Source organism: Equus caballus, chromosome 19 (assembly GCF_041296265.1).
Source record: "Equus caballus isolate H_3958 breed thoroughbred chromosome 19, TB-T2T, whole genome shotgun sequence".
NCBI classification, from domain to species: Eukaryota; Metazoa; Chordata; class Mammalia; order Perissodactyla; family Equidae; genus Equus; species Equus caballus.
The window spans coordinates 7,072,447-7,086,902 of NC_091702.1; the positions used below are offsets into that span (position 1 = coordinate 7,072,447).

The 14,456-nt window shown below is 56.3% G+C and overlaps 1 protein-coding gene and 1 long non-coding RNA gene across 3 annotated transcripts; both read left to right on the plus strand.

The window, feature by feature from the left end:
• Positions 1-193: 193 nt before the first annotated feature.
• Positions 194-4,883, plus strand: LOC138919065 (ral guanine nucleotide dissociation stimulator-like). Of its 2 annotated transcripts, XM_070243095.1 has the most exons (5): positions 194-1,183; positions 2,538-2,731; positions 2,976-3,253; positions 4,012-4,227; positions 4,582-4,857. In XM_070243095.1, exons 1-5 carry the CDS (start codon positions 951-953, stop codon positions 4,840-4,842), a joined length of 1,182 nt encoding a protein of 393 aa, XP_070099196.1. In that variant the 5' UTR covers positions 194-950; the 3' UTR covers positions 4,843-4,857. The 2 variants fall into 2 exon arrangements, with proteins under 2 accessions (XP_070099196.1, XP_070099197.1); XM_070243096.1 differs by lacking the exon at positions 4,012-4,227 and having other exon boundaries at positions 4,582-4,883.
• Positions 4,884-5,187: 304 nt separating this feature from the next.
• LOC138919067 (uncharacterized) lies at positions 5,188-8,467 on the plus strand. Its single transcript, XR_011428963.1, has 5 exons — positions 5,188-5,257; positions 5,365-6,390; positions 6,824-6,898; positions 7,452-7,972; positions 8,179-8,467. It is a non-coding gene; the product is annotated as an uncharacterized lncRNA (long non-coding RNA).
• Positions 8,468-14,456: the final 5,989 nt, after the last annotated feature.

The window sequence follows — 14,456 nt, forward strand, 5'->3', positions numbered from 1 at the left end:
TTACCCCCACCCCCGAAGATGTTCAGCGTGGGCCTGGAACCCAGCTCTGAATCTGAGCACACCCCTGGGGCCCTCACAGGGCTTTCCCAACGGAGTGTCCTACGGCCTTGCTCCTGAAGGAGTCTGGGCCTCCTCTCCTCCCGAGCCAGCTGTGGGGTAGGGTGGAAAGACACTCTTCACGTTTCTTGGAATCATAGAGGAAATGTTTAATGTTGTTATCACTTTTCACGAGGCCATGAGGACCTTAGCATTTTGCTCCTGTTTTGACTGATGTAACTTCCCGGCTGGGAAGCTGTAGCACTCAGGCCACTGTCCTTGCAGACCTGCTCCAAGCCTCATGAAACATCACACTTGCTAGGCTGATTTACACATAAAGAGGATGGCGGTGGGATTACAGGATCCTATACATTTCTCTGCTACTTGTCATTGCACAGAACACGGCAACTCATTGTAGGCCGCTCAGGTCAGGAGCAGAGGCCTTAAGTGACTTCATCATATTCCACAGAGAAGGACATTTTGCACAGTGATTCAGCCTTTCGATGCTGTTGGACCTTGACATGAGCCAGTTCTGTTGCCATTTTAGCAACACGTTGCAGGGCACATGTTACGTGTGTCCGAATGGACTCTGAGTTTTCTAGGTCTGCCATGACATAGAACCGCAGACTGGCAGAAGGTCACTAATCGTCTCTTTGCTCCTGTCTGTGGTGGGGATGTTCATTGATGACTCCCTGGGATAATGCTCTTACCTCAGGCTCTTAATGCACAGAGGTACAATTGTTCCTCAGGTCACAGAATGCCTTGAAGGTACTATTTGTCATTCCCCTAAAAATCAAATTGTACTTTTAAGTCCAAAACCATTTTCAAGGCGGGCTCTCATCCCTCTTGCACAACTTCCTGAGGTGCTGGGAGGTTCTGGTCTGAGCTCCAGACCCTGATGCCCCTGGTGGTTCATGGTGACTCCACTGACTCTGTGTCCCTCCTTGTCCACGTGGTATGCCAAGGAACCCACCCTGTCCGTGGCTGAGGCCTGCACGATGCTGACCCTCAAGGCAGGCGCAGTGCAGAAGGTGGTAGGCTGCCTGCAACCATCTTTCCACGGCAGATCCATCTCCGTCACCACCTTCCCGTGTGTGTACCAGGCCTTCTACCCGACCCCACAGGTCCTGGACCAGCTGCTCCAGAGGTGAGTGCCCACCCCTCCACAGCACAGCGGGAGTCTCCCACCTAATAAACGTGTGCCTTGGGAACGTCCCCACACCTCTCTGAGCGTCACCTTGCTCATCCGAATAGTGGGGTGGTAAGAGGATGAACCTCACAGGGTCACTGAAGGAAATCACGGGAGAAACCATGGCAGGCGCTTGCTTGGTGCCGGACTCCACAGAAGGGGCTGCTGCTCATGCTGCGTGTCCTCACGCTTATAGCTTCCGTCCCCAGTGAGGAGACTCCCTGCCTCTCCCCTCGCTGGCCTGTGGCCTTCCTGAGTGTGGAAAAGTACATGAAAGCAAACTGTTTTCCTATTGGCAAGACAATTTAGCAACTCCTTCTAGCTGATCCTGGTCCTTGTCTTCGGTGCGGCCAGAGCAGTGGTCTCTGTGGGCAGCAGAGGAGACGCAGGCCCACTCAGAATTCTGGGAAGGCTCTGGTTGGGGTTCATTCATTCAATACTATATGTTAAGCTCGTACTACATTCATACCCTTTCCTACACACTAAGGATGTCCAATGAAGGAAGCAGACACTATCCCTGGGGCTCAATTCTAGCCTGAGAGCTAGATGCTCACTTCTGGGCATCATGAGTATTCATGCCCACAGGACATTAGATGTGACAGCTTCCTTGCCTCCTCTAGATAGGGACGCATCCTCTCATAGTCAGACCACGATGACAGACTTCAAGGACCAACTAAGACCATGAGTGGTGTTGGGTCCAGAGGGCGGGCCTCCTGCATCCACAGAAGGGGCTAGGAGACCATGGGGACTGTGGCTATGGATGGACTGGCAGACCCTGGATCTCACACCTCTTGGGGTTTCTGTGGGAGGCCTGAGGTCTGCGGTCTTCCCTACAGGAGGAAATGAATCAAAGAGACCTGTTCATGGGGTGCCAGTCCCGCCATGGGAAGCAGAGGAGAGGCTGGGCTGAATCAGCCACTGAGAGACTCCTCGCTTCCACAGTTCCCTCTCCCTCTCCCTGCCCTCTGCACATGCACCTCTCCTAAGCACCGCCACTGGGGCCCAGAACAGTAGGTGATGAGCAGCCTGGTCACAAATCTGCCTCCAACCTCAGTCCTGATGCTCGAGCGTGGAGGATGGGGCAGGCTATGTCCAGGCCCTTTGGGAAAAGAGTGTCGGGTGGAAGACCAGACTCACACAGGCTCTCTGTTAGATTGGCTGATGACCAGGCCTTCCAGTGCAAGGACAGCCACCCAGGGATTGGAGTGGCTGGTCCACCCTCTGGGGCTCAGGCACAGAGAAGGTGCTGTGGGAACACAGTGTGGAACAGCAGGCCAGGCCTGTGACTCTCTTCACACATGCCTCTCCCCAGTGCCCTCTCTCCCATCTGGGGCCCCCGGCCTCAGGAGAACTCCCAGGATATGTGGCAGATGCTGCGCCACTCCAGGATCAACCTGACGTTGGCGTATCTCCAGGACCTCTTGCCTGGCTCAGTCCTCAAGCACCAGGCCACCCCTCTTCTCATCCAGGTGGACCTTTTCCAGGCCACTGAGTTGGAGACAGAGGGTAAGGGAGACCGTAGGCTTGGAAGACTACCCCAGTGGGTGGGTCACGACTGGGGATTCATTTAAAGACAGTGGAATCTTTCCTGTTTGGGGAAGGGCACATGGAAAGCAACTTATGTAGCTGACCCTTTCTCTTTCTCCAGCTCCTGCCCCAGCTCCAGCACTTCTGCCAGGTGCAGAGGCAGAAAAGGGGCCACATCTGGAGCTGGACGGAACTCCAGTTCTATTTCTGCCATCACTTCCAGCGCTGGAACCGGCAGCAGCGCCCTCAGCTGCTCCAGACCCCGAGCGAGTGCCATCAGCAGCCCCAGCCCAAGTGCCAGGTCCTGAACTGGACTCAACGGGACCAAGGGGTCTGCTGGGATTTCCACCTCAGGCTCCAGTAACAGCCGCAGAATCAGCTCCGGTTCCAGAGGCTTCCCACCCCTGTCGAGTGACCGGGAAGAAGCAGCCCGATGGGAAGCCTAGCCTCATGGCCTTCTCCCCAAGGGACGTGGCAGAACAGCTGACGGCCATTGACGCGGTGAGCACCCGGGCTCTCAGGGCGGGGTGGGGCAGGCCACCCCTATGCCATCAGCTGGCCCAGACCTGCTTTTCCCTGTGGCTGCTCCTGTGACCTGGGTCCCAATCCCAGCTCCACCACTTCCCAACCATGGGATCTGGGCAACTCCCCAGCCTTCGTGTTCCACCCTCACACTGTACAGATGGGGACCAAGAGGCCCTGCTGGACAGAGGGGCTGAGCACATGGAGTGAAGTAGAACACAGAGGAAGCCTGGTGGGGCCTGGCCCGAGAGGTCGGGGAGGAGAACTCACTGTGTGCAGCCAGGAATTCAGGCGGCCCAGCCATCTGCTCGGGATGCTCAGCAGCCTCAGCATTTGTGAGGCACCAGACGTGTACTTCACTAAAAGGGAGACAACCTGATAAAGCCAGTGGGTGTAGCTGGCACAGGGGAATGTGCAGCGGAATGGGGCCTGGGGCCAAGGATGCTCAGGATGCAGGGAGATGCCCCCTTGGGAGGAGCCAAGCGGAGCAGCCCTCTGGAGCTTGCAGTTTGTGGGGGTGGGCTGTGTGTAAATGCTCCTGTCCTTTCCCCACCAGTCTGGAGTCCCGGGTCCTCCTGTGCTGGGTGCTCTCAGTGGAAGAACAATGAAAGCGAGGGGCTCCCACCACGCTGAGAACACATCCTCAGCTTCCTGAGCCCCTCCTTAGACCGGTGACTCCTGCTTGGACACTCAGCTGGGCTGTGGCAGGGCTGAGTGACACTCCCCCTCCTCCCCAGGAAGTGTTCAAGAACGTCGAGCCCTCTGAGTGTCTGGGCTCCACCTGGGGCAAAAGAAACCGGCCCGGACATGAGAACGTGGCACCCACCGTCTGGGCCACAGTGGTGCAGTTCAACAGAGTAGTAAAGTGTGTCATGACGTCCTGCCTTGGGGACCCAAACGTGACGGCCCGGGGCAGGGCCAAGGTTCTGGAGCGGTGGATCGAGGTGGCCAGGGTAGGCGGGGGCAGACCCTCTCCAGAGCCGTGGAACTGCCCCTTCTCCTTGATCAGCTCTCAGGACTGAAGGCTGCACTCTAAGCCCCTGCACAGTCGCTAGGTCCTTCCTGTCAAGGGCACACTGACCTTGACTCGCATGTCCCAGTGGTGGGATGCTCACTTCCTCCCTGGCTCCTTCCTACTTTGAGCGAAATTCCTCCTCCTGGAAGTGTTACTCTTTGGTCCACCTGTGCCCACCCTGGCGCCCTGGCCAACTGTCCCACTCAGGAGGGGAGAGTGGAAGGGAGGGGGACTGAAGCCAGATCAGACAGGGCTCCTGCTCCCCCTCCCAGCTCCTCCTCTCCCTCCTCAGGAGTGCCGAGCCTTGAGGAACATCTCCTCCCTGCACGCAGTCCTCTCGGCTCTGCAGAGCGTGCCCATACACAGACTGAAGAAGACCTGGGGGAAGGTGTCCAGGTGGGGAGGCCTCTCCGCAGGAGGACCAGGGGGAGGAGGGAGCTCCCACGTGTCTGCCATTGCCCTCTCGTCGGCTGGAGCTTCCTGGGTGGCAGTAAGCCCTGGGCACAGGGCCTGGCTGGGTGTGCAGTGTCCCAGATCCTCACTGGCAACTTAGGCCCCCAGTTCTGCTTCAGGAATCAGGTTCCCTGGATGTCACATAGTAGGTTGAACCAAAGTGGAGATTTTCAAGTGTTTGCCATACAGCAGCAGAACTCTGTGCCCAGTGGAAAACCAAACCGGTCAAAATACAGCTGCTGCATAGAAAAGGGAGTGGCAGCCCCAGGTGACCAACATGAGAGCCCCCTCTGCAGTCCCATGGTGACGTCAGTGCTCAGAGGACCCCCACGAAAATCCTCATTCAGGCAGTCTGGATTTTCCAGATTCTCATAGAGAAGGGACTTGCACTTATGCCCCCTGCCCCATTGTTCCTGAGTTTCTCCTTCCTCATTTCCCCCCTCAGGAAGAGCTGCCGAAAATTTAAAAAGCTCTGTGATGAGGACAACTCCCTTAGCTGGGAGCTGCTCATCAAGGTAGAGTGGAGGCTGGCATGTGGAGGGAGAGGCGGGGTGTGTGGAAGGGGGACGGGGCAGGATGTGGACGGTCATTTCTCACTTGGAGTTTCTGTGTACAATTCCAGTCTTCCCTGGATGAACAGGAAGATGGGGTATGTTTGTTCCATGGGCAGGTGGGGGAGGTGTTTGTGGGGTGGGAAGCCCCGGTCATGGCAGGAAGTGGGGGTGTCTGGGCTGATCCCGGAGGGGATGCTGAGCTGGCCGGTGGAGCAGGGGCTGCCTTCCATTTTGGTCCACGCTGTCAGCACTTAGATTCTTCCAGGCTGTTGCGTGCATGGGGTGGACGGGCGTATGTTCCTTCCGTGAACCAGCTCAGTGTGTCTTTAGGAAGCCAGGCCCCCACTGCTCCTTCTGTCTTCACCACTTCTCCACGAGGAGGGCACCCTGCCTGCCCTCGTGATGGGCACGGCCAGGCATTCCCCCAGGCCAGGTGGACAAATGGGCTGCCCAGCCTTGAGTCTGAATGACTGGAGCATGACAGATGTTTGTGCATGTGTGACTCCCCACTGGCCCTACCACGGTCCCTGCTAGTCTGTCCCTGTCAGGAACACTCACCTGGGTCCTAGTCAGCAGTAACTGGTGCCCAGGTGGCTTATGGGAAGTGTCCAGGAAACTGGTGGTGCTCAGTGGATCTTTCCTGAGTGGACCTCATAGGCTCCACATGAAAGAGAAACCGAAGTGTCCTCTCAGCCCCGCCCCACCCTTTCACGCCGGGTGGGGTGAGAGCCAGAACCATGTAGACCGTCACTGACGCTGAGTCCTCAGGAGACCCTGCGAGGTAGGGGGAGTTGTCACACTTTCCAGATGAGGAGGCTGACTCAAGGAGGACAGGCCTTCGGCCCAAGGTCACACAGCGAGAGTGTTGGAGCTAGGGTTGTTCTAGAATCAGAGTGTGCTGGAGGATGGAGTAGCATGGGTACCAGCTGACTTGGTTCAGACGTCCAGGGCTGAGGTCAGAGGGGCTGAGGAGAAGTGGGGTGAGGGGAGGATGGCCTCCTTGACCCTGTCCTCAGTCCTGGCAGAAGCAGCCCTCCAAGTTTGCCACCCTGCTGAGGACCCTGCAGAGAGGCCGGAAGAGGCAGCAGCAGAAGGTGAGTGCGCCTGTGGGGAGGGGCTCCAAGGTCAGAGGAGGGGACTCTGCCCTCCCAGCTGGGGGCTCCAATCCAGAGAGGGGGCCTTCCTCCTGCAGCCCTCCTCCTGTTGCCGCAGAGCCTGACACCCGCCCTTAGAAGTGACCAGGAGGAGGGCCTGGGGAGCTGCAGCAGGATGGGTCGGGAGAGTGGAGGGGCCAAGGATTAAAGGCCCTGTGACCAGCCAAAAGCAGGCCCTGGGAGGTGACCAGGAGGAGTCTGGTGTTCTTGGAGGGTGAGGGGTGGAGATTGAGGGCCGGCTATAAAGGATTTGAGGCTGCTCCGTGTGGGGACCCTGGGCTGGGCCAGGAGGCTGAGCATGAGGAGTTTTCAGGGGAGGGTCATGGGGACACCTGAGACCAGGGCCTCATCCCATCTAATCCCAATGGCACAGGGCATCGTCCCCTTCCTGGGCACCATGCTAACTGACCTGATCATGCTGGACACTGCCATGGAGGATTACGTAAATGTGAGTGAGGCCGGGGGCCAGAAGGGGATGACCAGGTTGGGACTTGGGAAGACACAGTCACAGCACCAAGACCTGAGTGGTCAGAATGTGGTAACTTCCTGTCGTGACAGCCTCCCAGGCTCCCCTGTGTGCTGGGACAGTGTGCCCCTCTTAGGGATGAGGGAACGAAGGCTCCACGTGGAGCCCGTTCCGGGTCCCCAGGCTGGCGAAGCAGCAGAGCTGCCCGCCTGCAGAGCCGCATGGGCTTTGTTGGAGGCGAGAGAGAAGTCGGCCTCCAAGTCAGGCAGCACATTGCTGGAGCTGTCCCTTCCTGCCTGAGGACTCAGCCTCCCTGTCCGTCATCAGAGGGGCTTGGGCTACAGGGTCTTTGAGTGTCGGCCCCCATGTCCTCCCTTCTCTGCAGCCCAGAGCCTGGCCTGGGTCCAAGTCCTGTTTTCTGTCAGGCCCAGCCCCCTCCTAGACCTGGAGCTGGGCACCATGAGAAGGGGTGTGCACGGGGGCTGGTCATAGCTAGGGGGCTCGTTCTGATGGACTTTTGCTGTCTGCCTTCCAGGGCAATGAGATCAACCACGAGAAAAAGAAAAAGGTGAGCAGCTGTGGCCTTCCATGTCAGGGAGGAGAGGGGCGTGGAAACCAGAGACGCCCCTGGGAGGAACTCTCCTGGGCACCGCCCGCTGCATCTTACATTTACTGAGAGTGTTGGATGACAGAGAATCAGGAGACCCATCCAGTGGGGGGGTGGGGGCAGCGGTGGGCATCAAGCAAAACTTCCTGCGGGAGGGGCTTCTACCCACCACTGAGAACAGGTAGGTCCTGCGTGGAATTGGAGGGAAGGAGGGTCCCATGTGAGCAAGGACCCAGGACCAGCCCCTTGCCCCACTCCTCACCCCCTGAAGACCCTGCAGCATCCCCAGCAGGCTCTGTCTGCATCCTCTCCTCCCTCTGGTGCCAGGAGCACAAAGTGATGATGGAGATCGTGCAGCTCCAGGAGGCTGCAGAGAATTACAACCTAGAGCCCCAGGAGCGATTCAGGGCCTGGTTCTGGGACATGGAGCAGCTCAGTGAGGACGAGAGGTGAGGCTGGACAGGACATGGGGAGGAACAGGTGCACTCTCCCTGCTGGCCAGTCCGGAGAGCCTGAGTCCATGACTCCCTTGTCAGCCCTGACCTGTCGCATGGCGATGGCTGGGGAAGCTGGGCTCCAGCTGCTGGGCAGATGCCGGGAAGGACACCGGGGCTGCGGATTGTGGGAGGCTCACAGGTGCCACTCTATCCTGTAGCTACAGCCTGTCCTGCCAGCTGGAGCCCCGGTGCTAGTTGGCCAGCAAATCTCTCCAGGCCCAGAGAGCATGGCCATCATGAAGCTGAGGAGAGAGTGAGCGTCCCGTTGTCGTATGACCTCTTGCTTAGCAGCAGGGGCCCAGCTGGGGCACTCAGGGTGCAAGGGCCCCACCGCCTGCCACCCCTTCCTGAGGCCAATTTCCATCTCTGTAGGGGTGAGAATCACTGCTTGTAAATAGTTCATGCCAGATTTGCATACCGTTGTATTAAAGTCCTGTTTCTCTTAGAGCCTGGGAGTGGTGGTTCTTTCACATTCTGTGCTAATTTAAACGCTGTCCAGACTCTCAGATTCCTCACTGGAGTAAGACATTTTGCAGTCATCCGATTATTGTGTGTGGGAGAGGGGGGAATGTGCAGCCCCTCCCTTGCTGCTGAAGGAGACCCCCAAGTGCCCCTCCTCAGAGGACAGGTCCGTGTCAGCATCGTGAAGCTGGGCCAGGAGCAGAGACAGCCCCTCAGACCCCTGAGATGGGAGGTCGAGGTGTTTTCTCAGGCCGAGCATCCACCACGGAAATGTGGGGGGCCCTAAAGCCACCACTTGCCAGGCCCACTCTGTGCCCCAGGAGAGGGGCTGCCCGTCCACACTCTGGAGGGAGAGGAAACATTTCCTGCGTCTCTTGTGGACGTGTCTCTGGACCCCATGTTGGGAACTTGTAGTTTTCTAGTTCAGCCTCTGGAAACGCATCAGCTCTAAGTGGGGAAAACACGTAAGGAGATCAAACCGTGCGTGTGGAGAGGACAAGGCCAGGGGAAGGTCATTTGTGCAGGGACTTTGAGCAGGCAGGACCTCCCATCCTCAGTGTCCCCCTGGGGCTCCATGCTCACCCTTTCCTGGGCTGGAATCCTGCTGGGAACTTGTCCCCGGCTCCGAAGTCCTCTCCCTGCTCGTCTCCTCTCCAGGGGAACACTTGTGGTGCAGCCGTCCAGGCTCCAGCTGGGCCCCGTTCCCGACACCCTCCTGCTCCCTGTGACCCAGGACCCCAGCCCCTGCACTTCCTTCTTCACTCTTGTCAAGTCAGAAGTCCCCTCAAGGCCCCACCCTCCCTCAGGTGCCTCACAGCCACTCCTCCCTGGCTGGCCTGATGGACCAGGATGGGTTCTGACAGGCGGGATAAGGGTCCATGTACCTGGCCAGACGAAACCCCCACTCGGTCCCTTGCTGACCAAGGTGACTTCCGGGTCTGTGTGGTGCTGACGTCCTTGGTCTAGGAGATCCATCCGTCACACCCTGAGTCATGTTATTCCTGACTTGTCCTACGTTCTGGCTTGGCCCGAGCCCATAGACCTTTGCCCCTGGGATGGCTGTGCTCTTCTCCGCAGTCTTGTGCTGTGGTTACCTCCTGGGCTGTGTGAGCCATTTCTGTTGGGGGCTTTGAAAGCTGAGGCTGAGAGGGGCAGGTGTAGGGAGGTCCTCCAGGGGAATGCCGCCCAACTATGATCTCTGGGCATCCATGGACACGGCCTTGCCTGTTTAAATCCTGAAGGGCTGGCAGTATGGGTGGACAAGAGCCACTGCGCTGAGTTCACCCAGAGTCCCCACCCGGTGATCGGCAGCTCAGGGGTCACCGCCGAGTATTGTGAACGTGCTCCCACGGAAACACCCAGTCACAGCAACACCCAGATGACTTGTTTAGCGGTTCAGAGCTCTCCCCTCTGGATGGAGGCTGCCAGTGGCCCTCAGACACACAGGGGGCCTGGCCTCTGCCAGCGTGGCCTTCAGCATGCAGCAGGGATGGAGCACACATCCTGGTTGCCCATGGCCTCCCTGACAGGGCACAGCCATCCAAGAACGTGACTGGCTACACGGCAGACCATCCTTTACCTCTAAGAGCAAGAGAAGCGCCAGGACCCAGGGCTGAGCAGGGCCGGGGAAGGCAAGAGGTCTAGGTTAAGAGTCTGTGCGTATCCACTCATTTTGCCCTCAGAATAATTTGGAGTGTTGTGGGTAATATCCCAGGTTTTTAATAACGTAGAGGAAGCACAGAAAGGAGGAGTAATTGGCCGTTGTCACCCACACCATCTGGCCTGTCCTCCTCAAACATGCCTGGGCTCTCTTGCTCCCTCACCTCCGCTCTTCTTGCCCGCACCTAGAATGCCTGCCCACCGCATCTCTGCCCCCTCAGACAGATGGCTTAGCCAGGGACTCCATCTTGACGCAGGGAACCTGTTGTCCTCGATGTGACCAGGGCCCAGGTCAGTTCCGAGTTGGTCCCCCTCCCTTGGCCGTGAGAGACAGAGAGAGCTAAGTGTGTGCCTGATTGTCCTACCAGATTAGAGGCTGAAGTCATGAATTTCCTTCTATCCCACCCACCATCAGGCCCAGAAACGAAGGAGCAACTGGAATCTTGTTGGATTGGGGGCACATTTTGTGCCAGAGAAGAATAGCGTCACACAGTTAAATGGTCCTGGTGTGAGACTTTACGATGTTCTTCAGTGACACAAAGTTCTGCCGTGTAGTCTCACTAGCTGTTTCTTAACAAGCATCCCCCCAAGGCTGCTCCTGACCACAGAGAATGGGAGTCAGAACTGGGCAAAGTTGCATCATCAGAACTCTTCACTGGTCTGTGGTCTTTTTGCCGAGAGTGAAACAGACCAAGGGAGACGTCCCTGCTCCCCGCAGTTCTCGTGCCATGAGTGCCATCCCACCCCATTGCAGGGGACAACTGCTGGGTAGTCGGGCCTTCTCTCAGGGGCAGACATTTTGGAATGGCCTGGGAGCAGATTTGGGAAGTCAGCGTCAGCTCTCCGACCATGTCTCCAGAATCTTCACGAGCTCACAGGAAGCAGGACCTGGTTTTGAGTTTCTGAGCACGACTACACTAAGGTGGTCACTCAGGGCCTTGCCCAGGAGGCACCTCCTCCTGGAAGCAGCCGAGATGCAGGGACCTAGGCTAGCATCAGAGCAGGTGGCCTGGGGGAGTGGCAGCTTGTCTGTGGTACTCAGAGGCTGTTTAAAAGCATCCTGGATGGTAGGAGGTGTGAAAGGAGGAGCTGGACCAGGACTCGTGGGGAGCTGAGGATGGCTGGAAGGATGTGAGGTTGTCACACAGAGCTGGGTGTCCACCGTGATGGAAACAGAGGTGAACAGAGGCCAGGGCAGTGCTGAGTGTCCACAGACCAGTCAAAGCCACCTGGTGGGCTTCCCAGCAGAAGGTAGAGCCCAGTAACAGGGGTGTGAGGGGTGGGAGCAGACAGTACACAGCCTGGAGCGGGCAGGAGTTGGAGGCCCAGAGAGCTTGTGGTGAACAACACGGCACGTTAAGGAAAACGGGGCCCCATCTCAGAGAGCAGCAGGAATGCAGCCTGGGCGACGGATGGAGCCTCAGACAAACAGGGCTGGAGCCCTCAGCCAGCACGACTGGAGTTCATTTCCAGAAAATAGAGAGGCTCCCTGCCACGAGGACATGACCACGAGGCTTCGGGGGTCCCATAGCCAGGCTGGAGGGGCTAAGCCTCCTGATGTCCTGGGTGGAAGGGCTCCCAGGGCATGGGGTATGGAGCAAGGGGGCAGGGAAGGGGCACCCGAAACACCTCAGGAGCCCAGGGGAGCCTAGGGTGCTTGTTCCCTGGTGTCCACCCCAAGCGTGGATTCAAACGGGAGTGCTGACCTGCTGAGTGGTTCAGGCCCCAGGGCCTGCTGGCCTGCTGCCCCTTCCTCGCCCTGTGGCCTGGGACCGGGATGTGAGAAAAGCTGCTGAGCACGGGCTTGGTGTGACCATGGCCCACAGAGGGCATGCCAACCACACTGAACCCTGCATCCAGGAGGCATGTGAGGCCCGGCAGCACCTCTCAGGAGGGCCCAGGATGCGTTTTTCGTGTCCTAACGACGGCAACAATAGTTCCCTAGTGGAATGTGTCCTCATGTGAATGTAGCAATGAGGCAGACGGAGCTGGAAGGATGCACAGAGATCCCATGCTAACCTGTGCATTGTATGGGGAACCTGAAGTGCAAAGGGCCCAGGAGCCGCTGCGGCTCATGTGGAGAAGCTCAGTCACTCAGCGAATGGATGGGGGCGTGAGCGCACACGGGCCAGAAACCAACACCAACTACCTTTGCTCCATGCACATCGCTCTGATTTTGAAGTGTTTCAGCTGAACAGACCATTTTCTTAACTAAACAAATGTCCAACTGATGCCCCCACTGATTCTGAAGGGGCCTCTTTCTCAAACTCTCAGAGCCACGCTGGCGGGCATGAGACCGCTCCTTGTCCCGACGGAGCTCCGCTGCCTCTTTCTGCCTCCAGCGTCCCTCACATGTGTGGCAATCTTCCTCTCTTTTGTCTGTGGGACACCTACCACAGCATGGCTTGATGAACAGGGCATAAGTCTGCGCCTAGGATTTGAACCTGTGAATCCTGGGCAGCCGAAATGAAACATTTGACTCAGCCACTACACCGCCGGGTAGGTTTTAATGCTTAAATGTTCTTACGACATAAATGTGATGGAAAACTATGGCGCCTGTGTATTTTAGTTGGGGATATAACGCCTCCTTACTTTTCTACAGGATTCTGCAGCATTGTCTTGCGCCTTCTCAGCCTCAGCCTGGAATCAGCCTTTTCCTCAAGGAGCACTGGCTCCTTGTATGAGACCATGGCATTAAAAACGTGCATCTGTGAGCTCAGTGTGCTGGTTGCTCCAGGGTGTCCTTGCTTCTTGGCCCTCTCGGTGGCAGGATGCTTAAGTTAGGCTGGTGTGCTGACCTTACCGTGTGTACACTGTCTGCTGTATATGTGTCTATATGGAAACAGCCATGTTTAGATTAAGGTCAACGTCAGTTCAGAGCACGGCTTCCCAGTCGAACGCATGGCCACATGGAGCCCTCCAGCCCGCGCCCTGCCCTCCGCGAAACCTGCCCCTGCAGTAGTGGAACCCTGGCTCCTGCCGTCTGACGACCACTCAGTCCTTTCTCCAATCCCGGTCTAGATGCATAGGGGCCTCACAGTTATTAACCAGTAACTGTTGAGAAAGAACTTTATCAAGTAGGGCTCTCTGCTTGCTCGGTGTCTTTTCCTGTAGTTGTACAGATTCCAGTCATTTCCAAAGGTCCTTAGGTCAGCACCACTTCCCCCACCACTCGAAGTGAGTTTGTTTCTTCCATTCTCAATACGGTTAGACTCTCTAGTCTCATCTGCATGCCATCCAAGGATCCACCCACCTAAATCATTTTACTAATTTGTGTAAGTCAAGATTTGCTCTTTCCACTGTAAAAATCTGGGGATTTTGTCAAAGGCAGAGAGGCAAGTATCCGCCATTAAAGCATCCCACGGATTTCCTGACCTCTTCATTCCTCTCCCCCGACCCCAGCCCTGCACAGCTCTGGGAAGCTGATCTGTGGATCAAATTGATAGCTTTGTGTTTGCAGAATGCCATATCAATGAGACCGTACTCTACCCGGCCTTCGCAGATGCTTCTTTCTGTTAGAAAGGTGAATTTGAGATTCCTCCATGTGTTTTCATCTTGATAGCTCTTTCAGTGTTAGCACCTGATAGCATTACATTGCATGGATGTACCTCATTTGGGTGTCCTTTCATTTATGGAAGGTTATCTTTGTTCATTCAAGTTCCCTGCCTGTATAAATGAGGTGCAGTCTATATATGTGTGCTGGCTTTTTTGTTGACGTTCTATTTGAAAACATTGTGTAAATACCTAGGAAGATGGTTGAGGGATCACGTGTTAAGATGATGTTTAGCTCTGTAAGAAAGTGCCCAAGTGTCTTCCACAGTGGCCGCACCACTCGGCATGGGCAGCAGTGACGACAGAGAGTCTGTGCCGTCCTACCCCCCAGCCATGAATTGATCTCGTCTATTTGTGTGTCGAGGCGTCTCACTTTGTTTCAACTTGCTTCTCTCTAATGATAAGTGATTTTGAGCATCTTCTTGCATGCTTATTGTATGCTTATACCTTCATTAGCGAGGTGTCTGTTCAGATCTTGACCCATTTTTCATTGGAATGTTTGTTTTCTTATTGTTGAATTTATGATGCTTTGTACATTTTAATACAAGCCCTTTCTTAGATAGGCTTCTTCCAAAGATTTCGCACAGTCTAGGGTTGGTCTTTTTCTTCTCTTACAGTGATTGTCACAGAGTAGAAAATTTTAATTATAACAAAGTCCACCTTAACTGGATTTTTCATTGAAGACTCGTTCTTTCAATGTTGAAGATAAAAGGTCATTATGAAAACTCAGGTCGTATCTTCTCCTTTGCTAGTTCTAGAATTT